The sequence below is a fragment of the Lepisosteus oculatus genome, chromosome 10, assembly GCF_040954835.1.
Source record: "Lepisosteus oculatus isolate fLepOcu1 chromosome 10, fLepOcu1.hap2, whole genome shotgun sequence".
NCBI classification, from domain to species: Eukaryota; Metazoa; Chordata; class Actinopteri; order Semionotiformes; family Lepisosteidae; genus Lepisosteus; species Lepisosteus oculatus.
In genome coordinates this window covers 4,982,102-5,006,566 of record NC_090705.1, presented here as the reverse complement: position 1 = coordinate 5,006,566, position 24,465 = coordinate 4,982,102, and the positions used below count along the sequence as shown (strand labels likewise).

General features: G+C 38.8%; 2 protein-coding genes and 1 long non-coding RNA gene across 4 annotated transcripts; 1 reads left to right on the top strand and 2 right to left on the bottom strand.

Moving 5' to 3' along the window:
* Positions 1–10: 10 nt before the first annotated feature.
* Positions 11–1,218, top strand: LOC138241371 (uncharacterized). The gene is made up of 2 exons (XR_011190594.1): positions 11–90; positions 876–1,218. It is a non-coding gene; the product is annotated as an uncharacterized lncRNA (long non-coding RNA).
* Positions 1,219–2,367: 1,149 nt separating this feature from the next.
* grna.1 (granulin a, tandem duplicate 1) lies at positions 2,368–7,935 on the bottom strand. The gene is made up of 7 exons (XM_006636159.3): positions 7,829–7,935; positions 7,122–7,259; positions 5,711–5,989; positions 4,977–5,135; positions 4,687–4,860; positions 4,082–4,218; positions 2,368–2,540 (listed from the first exon to the last, which is right to left on the bottom strand). The coding sequence occupies exons 2-6, from the start codon at positions 7,257–7,259 to the stop codon at positions 4,090–4,092; spliced, it is 879 nt and encodes a 292-aa protein (XP_006636222.2). The 5' UTR covers positions 7,829–7,935; the 3' UTR covers positions 2,368–2,540; positions 4,082–4,089.
* Positions 7,936–11,036: 3,101 nt separating this feature from the next.
* Positions 11,037–22,607, bottom strand: fam133b (family with sequence similarity 133 member B). 2 transcript variants are annotated; one of them, XM_069194771.1, is made up of 11 exons: positions 22,423–22,607; positions 20,276–20,373; positions 19,410–19,488; positions 18,977–19,051; positions 18,848–18,880; positions 17,999–18,067; positions 17,129–17,227; positions 16,166–16,219; positions 14,783–14,875; positions 13,491–13,562; positions 11,037–13,121 (listed from the first exon to the last, which is right to left on the bottom strand). In XM_069194771.1, exons 1-11 carry the CDS (start codon positions 22,444–22,446, stop codon positions 13,008–13,010), a joined length of 810 nt encoding a protein of 269 aa, XP_069050872.1. In that variant the 5' UTR covers positions 22,447–22,607; the 3' UTR covers positions 11,037–13,007. The 2 variants fall into 2 exon arrangements, with proteins under 2 accessions (XP_069050872.1, XP_069050871.1); XM_069194770.1 differs by having other exon boundaries at positions 13,485–13,562; positions 22,423–22,606.
* Between the last annotated feature and the right edge of the window lie 1,858 nt (positions 22,608–24,465).

Below are 24,465 nucleotides of genomic sequence, written 5' to 3'. Positions count from 1 at the left end.
TGTGACGTCACTTCATACAGGGATTGCAAGACTGAAAAAAGCACTTTTCAATGGCATTTCAAAGGAGAGAAACATCCTTCTCGACTCTAGGTCAGTTATTTCAATTTTCTTTTAAAACGTCGTACGGACTTTGCAATTGGTATCAACCTGTTTCCAGTTCTTAATTTCAGAACCTCCCTCATTCAGGTGCATTATCAGTCCTATCAGTCTCCGCTCGTTATTAATGGATCACCCGTTGAGAGCTTTTTAGACAGAAATAAGAGACACATTCGTTAGTAGAAAGCTGAGGAGGAACTGTCTAAAGTTTTTTTGTGTTGAAGTTATTAGCAAAATACTCAAGGGTAGTTTGAAACCTATAAGTGCAGAAAAGTTCAAATAAATTAGGACCCGAAATGAAGAGCCCAGTTTGAACGAGAAACAGCAGGTACATTAATAGCCCAGGACCAAGACGGAGGCTCACTGCTCTAGGTACTGCATCGCGAGGATAGATGGCTTAATTAACACAAGTGCTGCTAATCACTTCGGTAAATAAGAATTAGCTGGAGAAAAAAATCCTGATGGACCCACTTTTCAACCAATCACTCTGATTTGCAAGTAACAGCGAATGATATGATACAGTGGCTTGGAGAGAGGAAGGAGCGCTGTTTCTTGCATTCTTGTACTGTAGTCTACAGCAAACAGAGTATTACTCCCCCTTGTGGGCATAATCATTTACTGCTTATTCCGATTAAAACTTCCCTTTACTCCTGATGACCACACAATACTACACTATTGCAAAAAAAAAATCACTTAAAAATAAATCCTAATCATGAGCCTTTCCAAGATGAAAACCATTGCATAGAAGTGTTGAGTTTGAGCACTTTATCTGTTTCTAGGGAACCTCTGGGAATTCACTAAGGAGCCCAAGGTGAGCCCATGGCTATGACCCTCTTCCTGGTGGTGCAGTGGCTCTGTGGCTAAAGCTGTGCCTGTGACTGGAAGGTTGCTGGTTCAAATCCCTTGGCCGGCAGAGGAATCCTACTCTGTTGGGCCCCTGAGCAAGGCCCTTAACTCCAGCTGCTCCAGGGGTGCTGTACAATGGCCCTGTGCTCTGATCCCAAGTTTTTCTCCCTGCCTGTGTGTCTCATGGAGAGCAAGCTGGGGTATGTGAAAAGACAAATTCATAATGCAATGGCTAATTGCATAATATATGGCTAATAAAGTGATCTTATCTTATAATTTTTGTTGTTTTCTTTCATGTTTCCCTTGTGTGCGCAGCAGACCTGTAGTTTTTCAGTGGTCCCTTCCTTAAAGCAGCTGTATCACCTGCAAGTACACAGCCACCACCACACTCATTCAAGGCCCCTCAGGACAATTCCGGATCACCCAGACAGCATCTTGTACCTCCAGCAACCTTATTTACTGTATCTCTTGCAGTAAATGCCCAGCCATCTACATTGGGGAAACAGGAAGGAGACTCGGAGACCGCTTCAGAGAACACGTCAGGGCTGTGAAGATTAAAGATCTCTCCAAGCCCATTGTTTCTCATATCACCTCTGACGGCCACGACCACTCTAATCTCTCCGTCTGTGTTCTCAAAGACGGTTTTCCGAACTCATACATCAGAAAGACCACCGAAACTAAAATTATTCTGCAGCTAGGATCACACATTCTCCCTTCCCTTAACGACAGATTACTGTTCTTTTAAATTTTCTCCATTCATTGGAAGTTTCATTTCACACCTCTCTGCACCCATTCTGACTTCACACCTCTTGATTGGCCTCTCTTTCTGTCCCCTGCTCCCGCCTCTCACTCCTCCTCCCTCTCAACCTTTGTTCTCCCGCTACTTTACCTTTGCCTACTGCCCTGTCTCTCTCACACCTGAAGAAGGCTCCACGGCCGAAACGTTGTGTTCTCTTTCTTCTTTTTTTCAGCATGGAATAAACCTATTACTTGTTCCTTTGCAGCCTTCCTTAAAAAGACAATGTGAATTTTTAGGAGCAAGTAAAGGTTTATTCCATGCTGCGGAATCCACCCAGTGGACTTCTTCGGCATCAACGGTTAACCATGAAGCAGAGGTAACAGGTGCAAACGTTGCGGAAGAGGATTTGTTTCTGAGAATTGGTCTGTTTTACTCAGGGAGCTGGGCTGTGGGGAATATGGAACAAGCTGCCCAGTGTTTTTGATGCCATTGCAATAATTGGTAGGTTTTTTTTTTTTCGGGACACAGCTGAAATCCAAGGATCAACTACTCAGCAGGCTAGATGGGCTGAATAACTTGCTCTCATTTGTAAATTTATGTTCTTAATCTGCAGAGATGGTCGCATTTTAAATGTAAAGATTCTTATGACCAAAAAAGCATAAATAGCAAAGACAAAAGACAACAAATGCTATGCAGTATGTTTAATTGTTGTTCTTACATGACATTTATAATTTAAATTAATGCCAGAGTTAAATGAAAAAAAACAAAACTTTTCAGTGAAGACGGAGCAGAAAAGGTGGGCTAACCCGGTACCACAGTAGAGTCATACAGCCATGCAAGGACGTCTCTCTGCGTGATCCTAAAACACGTAGAAAAGTGGAGGTCAGTATTCAGAGGAACACTGATTTATTAGAAACACTTCAGCTCTATTCATTCTGTTTCAGCACAACAGGGCAATACTGTATTTGTCCCCAATTGTGCTGTTAAGATACTGTGAAAGGCCCCAACCCACACAATGTGACCCACAGGGCAAACCTAACTAAAACTAACAATGATGCAAAGAATCATGTTAAATGAGTTGTTACTGCAGCAAAATCTCCACAGATACAAAGACTTCACAGTGTTAGATGGCGGCTGGGGTTTGGAACAGCAAGGCTATGTTTCTGCATAGGAACAAGTAATAGGTTTATTCCATGCTGAAAAAGAAGAGAGAAAACACAGCATTTCGGCCGTGGAGCCTTCTTCAGGTGTGTGTTTTCTTTCTTCTCTTTTCAGCATGGAATAAACCTATTACTTGTCCCTTTGCAGCCTATGCATGCTGATGCAGCTACCCACCTGAACTACTATGTTTCTGCATGCCCTTTATATCCCAAACAGACTTAAGTACCAATTTTTGAGAACATGGGATTTCTACCCTTAACCAAATAATTATCCCTGTACCTAATTCACCTCTATTGTGACTATTTACAAGTATAAGAGACCTTAACTAGCATCTGGTGGCAAGTTGGTTGAAATAATCATGGGATGACTCTTCCTCACCCACCCTGCAACAGGATGTCGTTTTAATTGGATTTGAAACAAAGGAAGCTGCAAAGCAGCAAGTCTAACCAAAGTCCCGCAGGTAGGGGCGGGTCACTTGTATTGTACCTCCATTTTTCAACCGGATTGTGCAAGGTACTTAACACAGACTTGTGGGTGTGAGGGCACTGTGAACAGTTTTTGATTCGGTCACATAGTAGCATTTGTGTCTGGGTGCCCCTGAGGTGCACCTCAAATCTGAAACCCAATGGGTAAAAAGACTGTGTTGGAATTACTGTACTCAGCTGCATGAAGGATGCCAACAACCCAACCTTAGCACTCTGAGTGCTGAATTAGCAATGATCCTTGTACAATTTGTATTGTGTGCTTCAATGCTAGAGGCCTGACTGATCCTTACGGGTGCTCATATTAAAGGAGCACCACAATTCTTAAGTGGCAGGTATAGATTGTTTTTAATTTGAAAACAATACCATGTAATGTGCCCCTTTAAAACATATTCTGATGACGACAGTATTGTCAGTGCTTCACTACTGCAGCTGGTCTTCTTTCACCGACATTTTGAGATTTGTAGCAGAAGATAATATCAGAAAAAAATCCAAATCTTTTGGGTTTGTTTTTGAGCTAGTCAAATTATTTGTACCACGAAATCTAAAACTATACTAGACTGTTGCCTGTGGCTCCAATTAGTATTGCAGATAGAGCCTAAAACATCTCTAAAATTGTACAACTATCACTTAAATGTCTGCCAATTAAGTTATACAGCACACTAATTACTGGAGATTAAGGAAGCCTAGTGGAGACTGGGTATCATCTAGCAGCCTTTCATCCTAGAGATGAAGTATCCAGCATCAGTCCACTTACTCTTTCACTCAGTCCCACTGAGCGTCCTCTTTTTCAGCTGAGGGAATTCTCTGATTGTTTTTCACACACATTGTGGATGAACCATCGCAGGTGTAGCTGTAAGGGCAGCAGTGCAACCTATCTTGGCAACACTGAGCCTGTGGCAGAGAGAAAAACGCATTGCTGAGTTTAACAGTTGCTTCTCTCAGTGCTAAAAAGGCAAAAGGATTTGCATTAATTGCTTTAGTGAATGACTTCAGCTTAAGTCAATTTGTTTCAGTTTTTAAAGTTTTATCACAGAAAAACATTTTATGCACTATGAAATACAAGATTCTGAGTGGACTCCTTCCATTTGCAAACTTATTATATTCTTATATGACGATGCACATGGTCATATTAAGCACTTTTCAATTAGTATGATTTTTTTGTATGTAGTGTCTTGAAGCATTTTTCTAATTAGTAGAATTACAATGTAAGGCATTCCTGTGATTCTTGTGTTCTACATGTATTGCCCTAAACATCTCTCTTCCAGTTTTCATCTTGAAGCTAAACACACCTGTGCAGTTTATATAGCATATTCATAACGGTGAGACGGTGTTCTCGGACAAATGAGAAAACAGGTTTACCAGTGGGAACGGACAGCAGCTCCAGATGTTGTCAGCCTTCTTGCAGCAGGTCGTGTTCTCGGGGCAGTAGTACACTCCATCACAGCGAATAACCGAGCTCTTAGACAGGCTGGTGACAGCCTTCTGCAGTTTCACCCAGGGGAGTTTCTCCTCTGTCCCCTCATCCCTCAGCACCTGGCCATTGTTAATTAAAAAAACAAAGCACCGGAATAAGTTGCAGAGAACAGCAGTTGAGAATGGCATATTATACCTTTGCCCCATTCATTGTTCAGTAAAAAGGAAAAAGGTACCTGAGCTGCTGAAGTGGTCATGTTGGAGGACTTTACAGTCAGTGCTGGCCTCTTGAGAAAAGAGGGAATACTTAAGCCATTTCGTAAACACTTAGTATAAGTTTCGTCGCAGTAGTAGCCGAAAGGACAGCAGTGCAGGCCGTCGAGACAGCAAACGGCCTATAGGAGGAACAGCGACAGAGAATTCAGGGTCTCTGCTATTACCTGTTTATACATACAATTTGTTGCCATCCATTCTAAAGAGAATACACTTTTAAATTCAAAATATATTTTAAGCTTATATTTACTCCTCCTCAGAACCAAAACCCAACCGCATACCATGAGGACTTTAAACATTTTACTATTCACACCCACATTTTTATCAAAAATTTATTAATGAAATATGTACAAATGATAAGAGGCATTATTGTGGCCTCTGGTGGCAACTGTTACAGTGTCATTACATTGTCCTCAAAGACTGGCCTACCACACTTATCTCTTGGACTTTTTTTGTCAAAATACTGTATTAACTACAGAAGACAACCAATGAAAAAAAATAAAAACATAAAGATATAGTTATTTTCCATCAGGCCTGGACTCTTGTGGTATCTGCAGTGTTTCCATCTGTGAATGTTTTAGTATGTCTGGGATCTGGCTTTAACTGCATTTTGTAAGTATAGAATTTGTTCAGAACCGCTAGGTAAAAATATACCTTTTAGGCAATGAAACACAAATAAGTTAATGAATTGACCTACCGGTGAAAGTGGACAACATTTCCAAATCCCATAGGGGTGTCTGCAGCATGTATTCCCATCAGGACAGAAATGGGTACTGTCACATTGCACCTTTGAGCTCTCCACATTGGCATCGGGCTTGCCCATCATAACGGGAAGGAAGGCATCCTGCTCTGCAGCCGGTATCTTCTTGACCATTGGGATGCCCGGTTCTGCACCATGGCCGTCACAAGTCATCTCTATCATGTTGCACGTGAGGCCTTGCGGACAGCAGTGGATATGGTCAACGCAACACACAGCCTGAAAACATGAAGATGTGAACGGAGAAAGGGTTACAAAAGATAGGAGGCCAGGTGGGCCGTCTGGCCCATTATCTGATCCATGGATCCCATCCAGCCATTTCTCGAAAGTCTTCAGAGCCAGGCTAGCAGCTTCAGCAGCACGGCTGGGTGCCTTGTTCTACACACCCAAAACCCTCTGAGTAAAGAAGTGCTTGCTTCCTGCTCTTGATTTTAAACACACTTGCCATGTAGTTTCAACCACTGTTCGTTTGAAAGCAGAGGTTCCCAGTCCTGGTCCCAGAGACCACACACCTGTCGGTTTTTGTTCAAGCCAAAATGATGGTTCCACATTTGAATCTGTACATGACTTAAGAACAGCATTAATGCGAACTCTGTGACGGCTTTCACATTTTAAACTGTTGTATTTCCTCTTTCAAATCAAATCCCGTACTCTTGCAGGTATTACAATCGAGCAGCTTATTGATTGGGTTAAGACTTCAGTTAGGTAATGAAGCTCAGCTGGAATGAAAACGAGCAGGTGTGTGGGTCTCCAGGACCAGGACGGGGAACCCCTGTTTTAAAGCAGATGTCTTTATCAGTGCCTTTGAAGATAGACTGTAACAGGTCCCTAGATAATCTTCTCTGTTCGAAATTAAAAAAGTTCAGTTCCTTCAACCAGTTAGTTCTAGGACATTCCCTTAAGCCCAGGGATTGTATCTGGTTGCTCTTCTCAGGATTCCAGAGCAGTAGTATCTTTTCTATAATGCAGTGAGCAAAATTGGTTACAATAGTCTAGATCACTGGTTCCTACCCTTTACTGTGGCCTGCAGTCCTTTGGTTCTTAAAATCTGTTCTCACACCCTGTATCAAACATCACTGTAGCAGGTCAGTTTGTTTAAACATAAAATCCATCATAACCGTAGAATGAAATAATAATTTATTTACATTTTGTAGTAAAAATAAGAACGCATGAAAAACTGCACACTTTATTGCTAGTAGTTGTACTTATGTGCCTGTGCTTAATTTGTGTCTTTGATGATTTACCTTCTAAAAAAAAATAGGGCAGGGACAAAGTGCTTTTGCTAAATGGGCTTCAGCTGTGTAAAACTAGGTGAAAAAAGATATGTGCAAATACATTTATGAAAACTTACATCTGGATATGGGCAGCATTTATATCCAGTATCTGAATAGCAGCAGGTTGATGAATCTGGACAGCTGCTCCCATCTGGACAAATGTTAGAACTGGAGGCCAGTCCCACCACCAGAAACAGTATTGCAGTTTTCAGCATCTGCATGAAAAGAAATGATGTGAAGTTAACTGATTAAAAAAAAACATTCTTAATTGCTTGCAATTATTTTTTGGTGCTGACGTTTTGTGGAACAGTCTATTCATAAATATAATAAACAAGTGAACTTCAACCCTGTTTCTTTTTGGAAAGCAGCTCATATCCTCCATGGGTTTGCTGGAGACAGGAAATAATCAAACCGAGCTGCCGAGGCGAAGATCTGTAGCCCAGTGTGGACAGGAAAGAGCTTCCTGACCTCAAGAGGCACCCCTCCCTCCTCGACATCATAAGTTTCAGGATTTTTATCAGTGGGATTACTTCTGTACTTCTGCACTACAGGTGTGACTGGTTTTGAATCAGACTGTATAAACTAGTTACTTATGACTATATAATGCACTGAGTATTTTGCATTCTGTATATCTGAGCATTGACTAACAGTCCACACATTTGCAGCTCAAGTAGATTTAGACATAATGCACTTGTTACACAACAATCACCAAATTTTTCTCCAAAACACACAATAAATACAATGACAAGATTATGATATACGTATAATAATCACTGTCACTTACCTTGTTCTTGCATCAACGTCTAGTGAAGCCTCTGCCTTGATTAGATTAGTTTCCTGTGTAGACTCCTATATATACAACTCAGAAAGTGTTCACTTCCTCAATCAAGAAAGAAAACGACCCTCAGAGTGCTTGCGCATCAGAAGAGGAGGGAACGTTCCTCATGTTGCAGTTCAAGTTATCTGTGCACTTTCATTTTTGCGAATGCAAAACACAGCCATAGAACATAAATTGCTTCACGGCTATTTCATAATTTTACCCACAGTCAACAATCTTAGCCATTAAGGCGAGTCCTTAAACCTAATCAAAAGAGGAAGAAGATTTAAGATGATTACGAAAGTACAGTCTGAACACTTTGTGAAAAAGAAATATGATCAGTTTCAGTATTTGCAATGTACAGTATAGTGTTTAAAAAGTGGCCTGAAGTTAACATACGTATGGTGTGATTAATCAGCATCTTCCTGTGTATAATGTGTTAGCATTAAATATCCAGGAGCTTGTGTTTTGATCCCTGGTAATGTGTCCAGTAGGTGCAAGGGTCACTCTGCTGACCGATCACATCTTACTGGAATGAAAACGTTTTCAGAACGTTTTTTTAAGAAATAAGGGCACACAAAGTCATAAAGGCTAAAACCGTTTCCAGATGGATTTAATGTCATAACAGTGTCTGCTATCAACCCAGAAAAAGACAGGCAGCAATCGCATCCTCCTGACAAATCGAAGAGCAACCGTTAAAAAAGCATCATACCAAGTGATGTTAAATGCCACAATGTGATCATATTCTAAATTATTATAAATGACTGAATCTAACCACATTTCCTTCATCCTCTTTTCCAGCAACACAGAAGAGAAATTAAATCATAATTAAGATAATTAGGAAGACTCTTAAAAGAGTAGTAACTAATACCTCAGTGTTTTGTTTAGAATAGTCACATTGAATAGCCTTTGCTCTCTTTTTAGCTAGTGGAGCTTTGGATTGTGGGAGAAAATTGGGATAACTGAAGAAAAACCACTTGAATGCAGGGAGAAAGTAAAGATTCCATATAGCAGCACAGTTCCGCTCCAAAATTGAACCCAAAACCTATGGCACTGTGCTGGCCAACAAACCAGTCTGAATGTGCATATGAAAATGTGCACTTCAGCCTGTGTGTTTCAAGGAGCTCAACACATTCACATTGGAATCTTTTTTCAGACTTAATTAAGTTTTTTACCTTCATTTCCGCACCAGCAATCCACTGGTAGCAGCAATTTCCTTTATTTTCTTGAATCTTAAATTGTTTTTTTTCCCCCTTGAATGTAAAAGCCCATAGAAAAAATAAAAATGTGTCATATTTACTTTCAGTTATATTCAACTATTATATGACATTACTGTAGTCTCAAAATGTTTTTTACACATTTTGCAACAAAATACTCACGACAATTTTTACCATTTCTTCAATAATTGTTGTTTTATATTGCCTTGTATTAAAAATATAGTATCTCCACGTTTACAGGTTAAGATGGAGATACTGCTGTATATTTTGGGAGACGTATTTAGTTGCAAAACTACAAGTACTCCGGTTTCTACTTTATCAATCTTGTACCCCATTTACTATGTCAGTGTACTTAATGTAAAACCCTTAGACACTGAAAAACAGAATTTCACCTTCTCCAGTCTGACTATTTATAGAAGTTTAAACTAGGCTTTCCAGTTTGAAACACACAGACTGAGAGATAATAAAATCACATTAAGGTATTAAAGTCAGGAGAGAATGTGGAGAATGAGCAAATTGTAAACACCCGCCAAGCTCCAACCCTTCCTAAACTAAAAGAAAAGCAGCAAACTACAAAGCCGAGGAAATGTTTGTGAACCTCCGGGGTTGGTCTGTATTTTTGAATACTTTATAGAGACCTAAAAGATATTAAAACCTTCATTAAAATCAAAGTAAATGTTTAACATTACTTTGTGTATAATAAAGACTTATTTCAAAATAATCCGACAATACCCTTATGTGAATACGTAGGGGAACCCTCACTATAAACTACAACAGGAAATCACAGGTGAGACCTAGGGACACGTACTAGCTCAGGTGAAGGTACAGTACGAAAATTTCAGAGGACCACTGCAGTGTTTTCAGTGCCAGTGCAAATGCAGAGCCATCTAGCGGCTGCTGGAGAGACAGGGCCTCAGTGCGTCAGTACTCGAGGCAGGTAACTGTCTCAAAACGTTTTGGGCTGGCGTCCAACTAAGACACTACTGTGAATCAATCTTCAAAACGTTCTGTAGCAGTATGGCAATGTATACAGAGTAGACTTACTGTAGAAAGCCTCAAACTGCACAACTGGGTATGGTAGTTGATGGAAAAACACCATTAGCTCCAGCAAAATTGTGTTTTACAAATATGGCTGCAGAACGTAAAGGTATGGCCACAAAATGTCTTAAAACTGCCCCCCCCCTCCCGACACACATTGAACATGGAGTTGAACATGGAGTAAAGCAGAGAACCTGCTTGTAAAGAATACAGATTGGAAATGTGAACACAACCGCACTGTATCACACATGTGAAGGTACTTTGTCTTTTTCTCCCTTTTAATGACATTTCATTTGCCTTACTGCTGCCGGTTCACTTTAATAACTTAATTTCAGAGAATTCGTAAAAGGTCTTTCAATATGTGCCCAGCTTAGACAGATGTACTGTAAAAAGGCATGTATTGGAATGTAATGTGTACTGGAAGCAAATCTGTTGCGTCTCTGAAGCCTCTCATCACAATTGTGACACTGTGATGTTATCACAGTATTAAACAATACAGTCTGACAAGGTATATTTCCTTAATTAAATGCAGAGGGAGTCAACTTCAAAATTACAATACATTGTTCAAAGTGCACAAACTTCACTAGTTTAAAATCCAGGTGATTACATTTCAATTTAATTGTTTTTTTTTAAAATACAATTAGCATGCACTTTATTAGCAAGTGGACATTGTTAGCATTGGTTTATGCTTCAGTCATATATTAATTCCTTATGCAATGATGCAGCTTCCTTTCGAAATCCAGAATATTTTGACATTCTCTTTGTTCCAGCAAACTGGTGAAACCACTGCTCTGCTTTGTTTTCAAAACTCCTTTCTACATTGGCTAACAGGAAGAAACGTTTGCACATTTTAACTCTATCATTGTTTACATTATATTATGATTACCACAAGAACAACATAAATCAGGCACCACAACCAGTAAGAACTCAAATACCGCTTTTATTTTTAATGATGTGACCCATACATTAATTAGAAATCAACATTACTTATTAAAGATCGTAAAATGCCCAAATACTTGCTGTTTGCGATTGTGACACACTGCTGCGTTCATACGACACATAGCATAAAATGCATTGAGGTGAATTTATGGTGACTAGGTCACTATAACACAAATCAAGTGAAAATCAACTACTGAAAATGTAGTGCACATTACTCAGGCAAATCAACCAAAGGAACCGATGGAGCAGAGTTTGTTCAGTAAAGATCCTCAAAAATACAGGAACAGGTGTTTACTTATACACGTAGCTAGGAGATCTGCAGCGTGACAATGCTGATTACAGTGAGCTTGCTGTGCTTTAGAGGTTTAGGTTGAAGAAGTGGTTATTGAATGGACATAGGGGCTGCACATACAGTACATGAACCCTTGATTAAAGGGAAGCTAAAGTACATGTAAGCATGACTGCTAGGAATCAAGGCTCAAGGGGCTGAACCTGAGCAGGAATGTAGGTCACAGTCAGATGGAATAAATCTGCTAACTCTACAGTTCAGAACTATCTTCTGAACAGTATAAGCAGTAAATATTAAATATAACTAAAAAGAATGCATCTAACAATTTTCAAATTCATTGTGGTATACTGTACATATATAAAAATGAACATATTAAAATTTAAAGCAAATGTATTAAATACTATGACTGCAATTAAACAAGACTGAAAAGTTCCATTTCATTATTTTCCTAACATTGTACCATATATGAGTAAGTCTTAAATTAGTGCCAAGTTGAATTGTGCTTTCCATGTGCGATACCAGCCTAAATATAAATGCTGTTAAAAAAGCTAGCTTAAAACATGACTTAGAGACAAGACGATACTTGAAATCAGGCTGTCAGATTTTTTAACATAGAAAAAACATGTTCAGCCTTTTTTTACTATGTGAAATATTTTATTCTGGATTTCCTTATTTCAAAAATTGTACATAGACACAAAGGCAAAGAACATGTAAAATGGCATTATTGATCCAGTACAGTTTAGGAAACATTTTGATGCTTTGTGTAATTAAAGTATATGTCTTCAATGACAAAAATTCACATTAAACACTGAGGGAGAACTAAATTCAATCCGTAAAATTACAAACAGAATATACTAATAAGCTAAAATGTAATATAAATCAGGAACGATCATCCTGTTGAAAATCTGCTATCACATCATCAAAAAAATATAAAAAAAGTTTTCCCTAAATATGAAATCAGTCAAATATTTCAACCCCAACTTCAATATGAAGTTGGTAACAAAAAAATGCAACGATAGGAGTATAAGTATAATTGTGACAAAAGCATACAACAGATTGTTGCATTTCTTGCCATCTGAACAACAAACCTACCAAAAGTGGCCCTTTAGTATGTGATAAAACTATCTGAAGACTAAATGACACAGTAATAGGCCAGCATATCAAAGTGTTACTACCAGCAAAAGCTCTGCATTCATTAAGCCCTTCCAACTCACCTTGCTTTGGAAAACACAGGAGCTGACTGTCATTTTCGAAAGAGGTAATCTGTACCTTTATTGCCACATCGCTTGAGTGAAAAAACAACCCTATTCTATGGTCTACTGTTTCTTTTACCTTTACCAGACAGATAGAGAAAAGATATGCATTTTACATATGTTTTAAATTAAATAAGCTGCTCTTTTCTGAATACCCAGAGGCTCCAGAGTAAGATCGAGACCTTTACAGCTCCTGGCTGTCAGAGGCAGATTTCCCATCTGCTTCCTGCAGTTTTGTTTCCAACAGTGTCACCTAGCACAAGAATGTCCACCAGCGTAAAGTCTCCCAGGACAGCGAATCTGTCCAAAAAACTAGCTTTTATGAGACCATAAGGGTCTTTTATAAAGTCGTGCAGTTTTTTTTTTTGGTAGTCTGATAAGTGTCTTTACTGCAGTTTTGATTTTAGCAACTAAAATTTGTGGACCGCCGTAGTCGAGTCCGAATCACAGCTGGAGCCTGAGGTCTTCTTCTTTTTCCTTCCATGTTTCTTATGCTTCTTTTTCTTTTTCTTCTTCGATTTGTCCTATTTTTATTTAAAAAGAAAGAACAAATGACCAATTACAACCAATGAGAACAGTCAAAATTAACGGGGGCCCACAGGTTAATAACTTCAGAACTGACCGCTGTCACTGACATTGGTCATTTCTGTAGAGTACTTTACCACCTTTCCGGTGGAAATATTAAAATAAAACATCTCATAAATGTCTGTCTATAAAAAGAAAGAAGTCTAGTTTATTCTGGAAAAATATAAGGGCAAGACTTGAACAGGGAAAACGCACGGTATTGATACTTTCAATGATTCACATGAAAAGTGAAAGATAGAGAACTTAAGATATTAAAACTGGAATAAAAACCCCATTTGAGCCAAGATAGAACAGTGACCCACCATCACCTTCTCTTTCTCTTCACTACTTCTCTTTTTCTTCTTCAGCTCCACCTTCATATCACAGCTTACACTGTTGCTCTGCCAAAACATTCAGATTTTACCTTGTTATGGGTCAGTAGTTATTTATAAAAACATACAAACAAAAAATACTATTCCTTTTTAACTTTCTAAATGAGCAATTTATGCTTTACAGTTCCATAAGTATAATTGACAACCGGCGACCTTTTTATTTTTAAAACTTACAATTTACTTGGTAATAACTGATCATTTACTTTTATACCAAACAATTGCAATGCAGCATGCGTTGTAATTAGGGTTCATGCTAACGTTGCAATTTTTTAAACTTGCAAAAGTTCCCAACATGCTGTCGGATAGGAGTGTCTAAGTGATTATTTGGCAGAGCACCAAATAAGTTATTAATATTAATAACTTGTTGAAAAAGAAACACATTTAAGTTATCTGGTCATGTTAAGCAGGTCTTAAAAATCAGTGCAACCTAGTTCTTAGTTTTGCTTTCTTTCAAAAAGATCACCTGTCTCCTTTAAAAGTTTTATTCATCTAAGAGATTTTCAACTACCAACAGAATCTACACTCTAGGCGTTAACAAACAGGAAAAACAAAAATTGATGATGATGAGTAAATACTGTACATGGAAAAGTTCGCTGAGTACTCAAGATTGCTCTTTTAATGTATAAGCACCAGCCATGCACAGACCCAAGGATCAACATCTAGTTTACCAGAATACAAGATTTAGGAACCACATTTAAAAATTCTTTTTTCTTCATAGGAACAATTATGTTAGAAAAAACACACTGAAAATTAAATGATTCATGCTACCACTATGTGACTACAGATTTTTTTTTAAATGATTAACTTAGTGAAAACTACTATGCTCCAAACTGAAATGCACTTTTAGCACTCTTAGTTTAGCTTAAATGTTCTCTCATGTGTACGCACAATCTATGCTTCAGAAGATGGCGAAACAACTCCACCATTAGCATGGTTCTTAGATGTAACATTTATGTACAACTTATAAGAGATGTTTACAGAGCCCTCAAGAGGAACATAAAGGTTACAAATGGACATGTGCCTAATCTGGCCTGTAGAGTAGTAGATCATTGATTCAAGAATCTCATCCAGCTGTTTCTTTAAGGAAACCAGGGTATCGACTTCAATAACATGGCTGGGTTATCAGAATATGGAAGTACAACTTGTGTCCTCTGGTTCATCTACTGCTGAATAGCTGTAGAGTAGTACTGTGGACTAGCTAGTAATCTCTCAGGCTTTAACCCACTCACTTCGTCCTCTGTATCCAGGTCAGCTGATGATTCAGATGACGAGCCCTTGTGACCATGCTCACCCTTCTTCTTCTTTCTGCTTCCTCTGTCAGCCTGTCGTTGACGGAGTGGGAGGATAAACTCATCAGCACAGGACAATGTCACATACCGAAAACCTAAGGCGGCATGTTTCCATTCCAACATTTCAAAACAAGAAAAAGAAATACATTTTGAATTCATTTTCAGTATCAACTTTTAAAGCCAAACTCCGTCACCAAATTTGTAGTGACAAGGCATATCAGTACACTAAAAGTGAAATGTTATTCAAATAAAAATGTTTTTAAAAAATCTAAATTCCTTGGAGAGATGTCATTCGCAGACATTAAGCAAAAGCTCCCCTCTCGCTCTGGGCCTGGGGGATTCCAGAACGTTGGAACCTCAAAACTGATCAAGAAACTGATCTTTGACTATAAAACATCTATATTCACATCTTAACTTGTTGGCCATTAAATTACTAATCCAAACACAACTGATAAAAGTTTAGTTCACTATAGCAAGCGCTTATTTACTTGTCTTTGAGAATATGAATGTGATTTATTTATATTAGACCGATATGACCTGTGTTACATGTTAGAATTGAATATTTTATATTCTAAACCTATTATATTAAATCTATAATAAAAATGCAAATTGTTGCATTTATTCGATTCCTAACGGCCATCAAAGCACCCTTGCAATTTACCGTTACAATTTCTCGTCATTTCAGTAAATTAAATATGCTTACTTCACTATAAATGGTAAGAATGGATAGAAATGAGGTGTTCGTTTGGTCCACCTAGCTCGTTAAGTAGTTAGCAGCTGACTGATCCAAAAAAGAACTGATTCAGCTATTTTTTTGAAGGAAGCAGGTTGTCGGCTTCAACAACATGGACGGTACTTTGTTCCATACGTCAACAGGTTAAGACCAAAGTCAGTACTTCTATCCTCATCTGCTGTGATCCCCAATTCCATAATAACTACATACAATGATAAGTCACGTTCTGACTGCTTTGTCTAAATATGAGGACTTTCTGTAAAGCTGTTTGCCAGCAAAATAAATCACTATTTTGGAGGACTAAAATGCTCCAGTGAGTTTTTCTCTGAAATCTGTAAACTTCTTTATGATAAATACATTAATTTAAATTTAGTTGCTGCGATGGACTGTCCAATCTGAGCTACAATGCTTATTGATGATTTAATCTATTTTAACTTTGTCACAAATACTGTACTTCAAGAGTACCGTTTCAGACATTTTTATCTTAAGAGAACCTTACACCCGTTCCGATTCATTTAATCCTTGAATGACAACATGACAAACATGAATGACAAACATATTAGTGTTAGCTGTGTTGCAAGAGCATTTACCTTATCTTTTTCAGTGTCTTCCCTGGATTTCTTTTTTTTCTTTTTCAAGGACTCCTAGGAAAGGTTACACATTAACATTATGTTAATCAAAAATAATTTCATTGTAATTTATTATACAGATCTTGCCAATTTAAAAGCATTTTGCTCCTGTGTTTTCTGGATTTTCAGGATATATGGTTGATAGATGTAATACTTTATAAAATAATCCTAAAATTGTGTGTAGAGGTGGCTCACAAGATAAAAGGTGGCTCACAGGTGGCTCACAAGATAACCTTCAATGAAACATGAGCTCATCTGCTATTAACATGAGAAGTTAAATGGTAAGTGCATTTCATGGCTCTGTTAGAGGAAAGCTATGGGACTACACTTGTAATTCATTTGCTTAACAGATGCTCTCAAACATAGCAACTTAGACCGAAAGAATACAGCACAGGTTAACCAACAAGTATGTCAGCACAATTTAAATACACGTCAAAATGCACCCCAAATAAAATTATTTTTTATTTAAACAGCTGGATAATGTGTAAACTCGTCTGCAAGCAGCTGAAGCTGTAATCAAACTCAACCCAGAACCCAGGCTCTGGGAGACAGTAGTGCTAACTATTCCACTGTGTTGCCCCAAGTCTGTGAACTCTACTTTGCCGAACATGCCGACAAAGGATTTTAAATCATTATCATTTAAGTTCGTTCATTTGATTAAAATAATTTGAGTATAACTGATTGATAGGGAGCCTGCAAAAATACTTTCTACAAAATATTTGTTTGCTAAAACTGACAGGCCTTGCTTTTGTCAAATGAACACAACTTAGTTATTGTGAATACCTTAAAACCGTCTGGATTCATGTCTATGGTTTTGCAGTCAATAAACCTGTGCTCATAAGAAACTAGACCGACAAGTCAAAAAAAAAACAAGACGAAGACCAAGCCATCAAACTACAGACGGAGTGAACAGCATGATAGTACCTTACTGTCAGGGTTCGACTCTGATGACGAGTCCTCAGACGACCTCCTCACAGATGAACGTTTCCTTTTTCTCTTCTTTCGGATGGTCTTCCTCTCTTCCTAGTCAGAAAAAACAAGTATTGCTCAGACTTCAGTCAACATCCACACAACTAATCCAGGATTCAAATGATAGTTCATGTCTGTTTTGGAGTATTTAGTGGCAAAAACAGAGCATTATAAATTCATTAACAGTATGCAAAACAAAATAAAAAATGTTGCCATTGGGTAAAAAAAAGCAGAAGTGGGCATACAATAATCTGTACACCTCTGATCGAAACCAACCACGACTCAGGTTCAGAAACCTAGGGTCTCAGGGGGATTTATCGGACTCTAGTACAGCGTTCATCAACACAAGTATTCTTACAGCACAATGCCTCCTCATTACATACTGAAAACACCACCTAATTATCACATGGTCCAATTTTCCCAGAACACTCGGGTGCTCACAGCATAAAAATTAGCCTTTCAAACAAGGTTCTGCACGAGGTCATTCGAAGTTTAAAAGGCATGGCTCCTAGATATCCTAGAGAGCGCACTCCCTCACCACTGTTCTCGTGTTGCAGGACGCAGGTCTTCGACGGCTTTCTGGAACGCATGCATTTTACCCGTCCTTCCTTGCTTTCTGCAATTCCCTCACAGGATCAATTAAGTATCTATCTATATATGGATGATTGCCTCTCGCTCCACTTTGCAATGGTGTGCCTGTCCACCAGCTACAGCTTTAAAGTGAAGATCACAGATGTGATATAAGGTAAGAAACCAAACTTTGTGAAAATACACCAGGGAACGGGAAGCTCGGTTTATGAATGCAAGTGCTCGTATGGTGCTTACCTCATCATCAGATTCAGCGGAGCTGCTAGAAGAATCAGAACTTGATGAAGAGGAGGAAGATGAAGAATGCTTGACCAAAGACAATTAAAGCAGAGCTTATGAGATTTGAAGTCATGAAAACAATAGTCAAGAGGCTGTCAACAATAAAAATCAATGGAGGATTAAAGGAGGTACAGAAAAACAGTATCTGTAATGTGTCTAAGTGAAACAACAAGGGTTCAATTAATTTCACCCCAATTTAGAAATCCAGTCAAGGCACATGGGTTTTAAAACTTCACACCTGAATAATAAGGATTTCACTAAAAAACGAGGAAAAGTTGTTACATTATACACAATTACACTACCATTCCAGGTCTGGCAGAAGGACACATATGAATGAAAATCTGTTTTGAACTATTTTATATTAGTTTTGAATTTTTCAAAACTATAAGGCTTTGCAAAACAGCCACATCCCCACCCTCCTCCACATTTTCGACCAAGGTCCACAAGCAAGGATCAGACCAAAACAACAGAACCCTCCGGCATCATGGCCCTCAGCAGCAGTGAACTCCTTATAAGAGATCAAAATGCTAGGAGTGGGAACGCAAAGCATCTCAATGGAGCATCAACATTTGTTTGGCTTGCAGCGGCACCCACCAACCAAATCCGTTTCTGCTGCCGAGAGTCGCCTAGATCAGAGTTATCATTCCGCATCTAGCTGGAGGAGAGCAAGGAATAGTGGGCCTGATTTAAAAAATCGCATTATTACTTGCTGTATGGCAAGTGCTAGAACACACCCATTGTAACTTGGAGTCACATTAAATGCTGCGCGGTTTTGTTTCTGATGGTAATTTGAAATGTTTTTCTCACCCTGCTGGATTTTTTCTTTTCTTTACGCTTTTTCTAAAAAAAAAAGAAAAAAAAGAATACCGGTTACTAAAGATGAGTCGCAGTAAAAGGATGAATGGGTGAAAGTACATGAGAGAACTAAAAACTTACTTCTTTCTTTTTTGAAGCGCTTTCACTTCCACCGAGCACCTTCTCTCTATTTTTTTCAAGTTCCTTTTTCCATTTCTGCAGAGGCAAAAAAAAAAACTAGTTTTTTTTTTTTACAAATAACTAATTTGTTAATAAGAGTTGATGATTTTTCTGTCAATCTTTCCATTTTCAGGGATTGCTTATTTTAAATTTAATCTGAACCAAAAAGAGATACCAAACCACAGAGATATGCAACTTGTGTTTAAACTACCACATAAAAAGCTGGAGGTTAAATGGTTTGTAACCTATGCACGCCTGCAGAATGGGTTAAGAGTCTTGATAATGAGATGTCTGTTAATCAGTTTTTAAAAGCTGAAACAGATCCATATTAGTGGGCCTAATGCAGCAGTTTTATGTCTGTTTCTACATGTTTGTAAATTTTATGAAACTGTACCTCATTCATTTTTTCTTCAAATTCAGCCAGGGCCCGTGAGCCCTTCTTTTTCTTCTCCAACTGTTCTTTGACCTCTTCCCTAAACACAGCAAGAAAAAAGCTGTTTCTACCATACCTACAGGATAGGCCACCACAGAACAAGACCATTCATCATCCTCTTCTTGCAAGTGGGTGTTCAGTATCCACATATTCTTACTCACCCCTGACCTTTTCTGATTCTGAACTGTTTAGCTTTAGCCTGCTTTGGCAACTTTGTTCTGTGGCATCAGGTTTGTCAAAAACAAAAACAGCCGTACCACCACAAGAACTTCCTTCTAAGGTTAAGAGCAAATAAAACTGAATCATTTCTAGAACTCAAAAAAGAATCTAAAATGAGGGCATACAGATACATACATGAGTACATATAACGCTTAAGGGAATGTTGTTATTTATAATGCTTAATCATACTGCTTCAGTAAATCTGTATTCATTGCTTTTTTCTTGGCAACCAAGGTCCAGATTTCACCATTCCCTATGCAATAAGTCTCCTATTGACTAATTCACAGTCCTCACTGGTGGAGAACACTTGTACTGGTTCAACACTATGTTCAGGAAACGCCAGTGATAAAAGTGTATTTAAAATGCAAAAAGAACTTAATTCCGAAGAGGTATAAAAAAACCCGCTAACCTCACGGCGAGTGTACCCACAGAAACTCCAGGGCACACATTTTTACGCTTTAAAATGAAATCGGATACGAGTGTTTTCTCTCGTGACGTCTCATATCAGAAACTCTCCAAGACAGCTTATCAGAGTCACAGGTCCCTCAGCTGTGGATAATACAGTTATCCCATCTAATTTCTTACAGGCATGGATTTCTCCCACTCACCACGTAGGCCTGGGTCTGTTCAGGTAATCCTGTATGGAAGGCCCTGTCGACGGAGCTGGCCCTCGAGCTCTAGCAACAGCTATAGGGTTTATATACGCCTGCAAAACACACAGGCAAAGCGCTTCAGGTTCAAGCGGCAGAAGCAGAACACAATGAGCGCACCTTCAACGTAGTGCTGGGAAACACACCAGGACACTCAAATTCACCTCTTCAGAAAGGTAACCACGCAGAAATATGAACTGTCACTGCTTGTCAGAAGTATTGATTTAACAGAAATACAAAGCGAAACAAACAAGAGTTTGGGTTGTATAGAATGAACTGCTGAAGCCGATACCCTGGCTTCTCTCCAGGAACAGCAGGATGGGGTCCTCTGACCAGCTGGCTACTAAATATCAAACGGGCCAAAAAGCGTCCGTTTTGAAACCTCTTAGTTTTGTATATTTCTCATTAAAAAGTAGAAAGTAAATAAGGAAACCACATAAAGAGGTTCCACAGCCAAACTGCTGATATTTTATTTCTTTCTGCTTCTCAGCATAACCTATTTTTCAGTTCCTTTTAGATGCATCTCCATCCCCTTAATACTCATTAAAAATCAACAAGGCGTGCAAGACAAAAACACTAATTACTCACATCAAGGTAGGTTCCTTCAACTCTGTAACCGGTTTCAAAGAATTTAATATTAAAACAGAAGTGGGCTCTGGAAAGACTAATTTCCATGATAAAGTTACCTGTTTGTGTATGAATGAGACATTTTAAATGTAGTGACAGAATATATTAAATTCACCACACTGGACACTGTTAATATACATAAACTATAAGTAAAACCAGCTATGGTTTCCGTGTGTAGAATGGAGGTTACTATTTAAACTTGCTTCCCAGATTTAACAAAATACCGATTACCTACAAAACGATTGTTTATATTAGGTTCCCCTGAAAATAACTGGAAACGGCAATACTGCTCCGGAATTCATCTCCCTTTTCCATTCTGATGTAACATTTCGGTATATACTAGGGTCTACACTCTGATACAACTCAAGTGCATTTATACGTAAAAAGAAACCTTCAAAAAAAATGTTAAGGGGCACCTATTCAAATTGAGTTTTTATAGGGCTATGTGGTAATACGTCAACAGATGGGTAGTTCAGGTGGGTAGCTGCGTCAGCATGCGTAGGCTGCAAAGGAACAAGTAATAGGTTTATTCCATGCTGAAAAAAAGAAGAAAGAGAACACAACGTTTCGGCCGTGGAGCCTTCTTCAGGTACACCTGAAGAAGGCTCCACGGCCGAAACGTTGTGTTCTCTTTCTTCTTTTTTTCAGCATGGAATAAACCTATTACTTGTTCCTTTACGTCAACAGATGCTCTACTTCTTGGATTTTTTGCATGTCGCATATCGCAACCAGAGTTCATACTCTTGCTAAAATTTGTGCCGATTACTACAAAAACGTGATTTTGACATTTTAACGCGCAGCAACATTGTACTGCAGAAGTGTGAACGTGGACTCAACCTGGAGGCCTGGGGTGCAAAGATTGCCCGTCAGCGCTTAAAACGGGATCTGTAAATTGTGTGTGGCAGCCACTTTTATTATCGTTATCACTATACTGCTTCTTTCGCGGAGACTAGTAAATAGGGCTAACATTACAGAGGTTGAGAACAAACTAGCGGAGTGAGCTGTTTAATCGGGCAAAAACAAACTTTTCCCGTTACGCCTGCTTTGTACGACATAAGACTTTTTTAAAAAATAAAATACTGTGAAAGGGCAGACCGAGTGAGACTTCGATTCTTTTGATCATGTTTTATTCCCCCTAGTATGGGTGCAGAAGAAACAACACTTCTATTGCGTCTGTTCAAATTTTACTTAAAGCTTGTACGCCTGTTTTTTTTTTCTTCTAATTTACCCCTTATATTAAATTGCATTTAACGTGAGGGGCAGGCGTAGATATGCCATCAATTACAGTTTAAAACTGATAGTCAAGCCTAGGCCCCAAATCCCCGGCCTCGCCTGCTTTGCATTACCTCCGGTCAGCGCCCCTGCGCCCGGCTGAGACTCCAACCATCGAGGGTATACCCCATTATCAAATGCAAATATAAACCTTCGTAGCATACAAACATTCCTCAACTACTGCATCATTGGTCGTTACTACTTACCACCCTGTTGTCTCTTTTCCCCATTTTTGATGCTTCCCTCTAAAAAGCCTGGATTTTATACGGCTAATCGTTCACATTGCTTCCCCAGCGATGTGGCCTACAGCCCGTCGAGCCCAACTTGAGCCATCCGGAGAGAACAAAAGAAGGATACTGCCACCTGATGGTCACACTGCCAACTGCAGCTTAGGTCTGCAAAGCATGAGGTGAAGTTAAATCCTACACAAAGCAAGATCGAAAACACGGCAATGACCACTTGCATTTTTTCATCACATTCATCCTAACCTAACAGATCCCAGGGCGTCTAACATGACAGCCCTGACGCTCCAGCAGGCCAAAACACAGCAGATGAGGTTGGGAAGCTTGATAAAATAATGTTTTGTTTTGCTAAGTGCCATGAGAACACGTAATATGCACTTCTATGGTAAATACTGTCATAAAACATAGATTCATACACTAGCTGGTATTGGGATTCATGTTGGAAATGTTTTTACTTTTGATTATTGCCTTTCTTTTTGAGAAGATGTGTCATGAAATGCACATCATTTAAAATCTACATTAAATATTATTATCTATAATGACGAAGCATCGAGGACGTTGTTTCTAATGTCTCATCTGAGGGACAGCATCTCCTGCAGGACGGTGTGTCCTCTCATTATATTGGGGCATTAGTTTAGAAATTCTCGTCCTGAGCAAAAAGCACCACCTACTGGTCATTCAACACCAATCTACAGCAACTTAATTGTCCTACAAGGCTCTCCTTTCCCAGCCTTGCTGAGATCCTGAGATCTGACGAAATCAAGCTACAAAGTATTCATTCTGTTCTTTCTAAACAAAATATAAAGGTATTTTTAACACGATTTATACGACTCTGCAGGTGGTACTGGTAATAATTCTATATTTCATTATGACGTGTCAGTAATGTTCTAGAACAGATCGTAATCAACATAGAAAAAGTGGAAAGGTTACCAATGAGATTAGACCGTCTGATTGCTAGTAGGTATTTGAGCCGAGGAATTTATCTAGCTGTTTCTTGAAAGACGCCAGGGTAGCAGCGTCTTCAACACTTTGGCTGATTAGCTTTTTCAACACTCCCACAGCCCTGTGTGTAAAGAAGTGTCTGTGTGTGTGCATCCTTTCCACCTGTGTCCTCCATTTCGCGTTTCACTGTTCATTCCAAAGACGTCTACTGAGTCAACATTATCCATGCCAGATCACCCGTTTACTTTGTTGAAAATATTTTATTTATACACTAAATTATTTTCCACCACTCAATTCATAAATGCACATAAAAGAAAAAAAAAACTTTGATGTAATTTTAGTGAAATGTAGTGGCAAAAGATGTATTTCTTTTTAACCCTCTTGCTAGTCTAGCTTCACGTCACTCATTTTAAACATAATTTTAAGAATGATGACACCTGAAGAAGGCTCCACGGCCAAAATGTTGTGTTTTTTCTTTTTTTCAGCATGGAATAAACCTATTACTTGATCATTTTAAGAATATTACTGAACAGCATTTCAAAATGTGTTTAAACCAGAGTTAGACTAAAGTCATATGAATAAGTTATATAAAGTTATGTTCCAGATGAATGAATGTTTGCACAGAACTAGGTTTTCCAGAGGAGCAAGGGAGAAGATTTGTTAATATACACAGAAGTGAGAATCACTTTTTTCCATTACTTAGAAATGACTAGGGGACGTGAATAACCTTTGCATGCTGAGAAATGCACATATATTGTGTTATAATTGAGCACAAGAGCTCCTAGGCTGCTCTGAATCTCTTAGCCATTTGAAAGCTGGTAATTCATAAAGGGCCAACTTGAAGCTCAATGCCAGGTGCACAGAGTGAATTCTCCTTGAATCAATGGGAATAGAGTACAGAGTATGAAATCATTTCCCCAAAGAAGTAAGTCATCCTCTTCTGTGACTCCCAGTAAGGCCCCGTCCAACTGCCTCAGAACTGACAACAGCTTCTTGAGATGCCAAACAGTATGAAAAGGGGCCGGCACAACATTTGGAGAATAAATACAAAGATGTCTGAGGTCA

What these genes read in the sequence shown, in the direction of transcription:
- grna.1 (XM_006636159.3), bottom strand. Translation starts at nt 7,259, where the DNA reads ATGCTGAAAACTGCAATACTGTTTCTGGTGGTGGGACTGGCCTCCAGT. An exon ending in AATGCTGCCCATATCCAGAT is followed by an intron (nt 5,990 to 7,121) that starts GTAAGTTTTCAT and finishes TCATGTTTTCAG; the next exon opens with GCTGTGTGTTGCGTTGACCA. An exon ending in AATGTTGTCCACTTTCACCG is followed by an intron (nt 5,136 to 5,710) that starts GTAGGTCAATTC and finishes TTCCTCCTATAG; the next exon opens with GCCGTTTGCTGTCTCGACGG.
- fam133b (XM_069194770.1), bottom strand. Translation starts at nt 22,446, where the DNA reads ATGGGGAAAAGAGACAACAGGGTG. An exon ending in AAGACACTGAAAAAGATAAG is followed by an intron (nt 14,876 to 16,165) that starts GTAAATGCTCTT and finishes CGTCAACGACAG; the next exon opens with GCTGACAGAGGAAGCAGAAA. An exon ending in AAGAGAAAGAGAAGGTGATG is followed by an intron (nt 13,122 to 13,484) that starts GTGGGTCACTGT and finishes AAATAAAAATAG; the next exon opens with GACAAATCGAAGAAGAAAAA.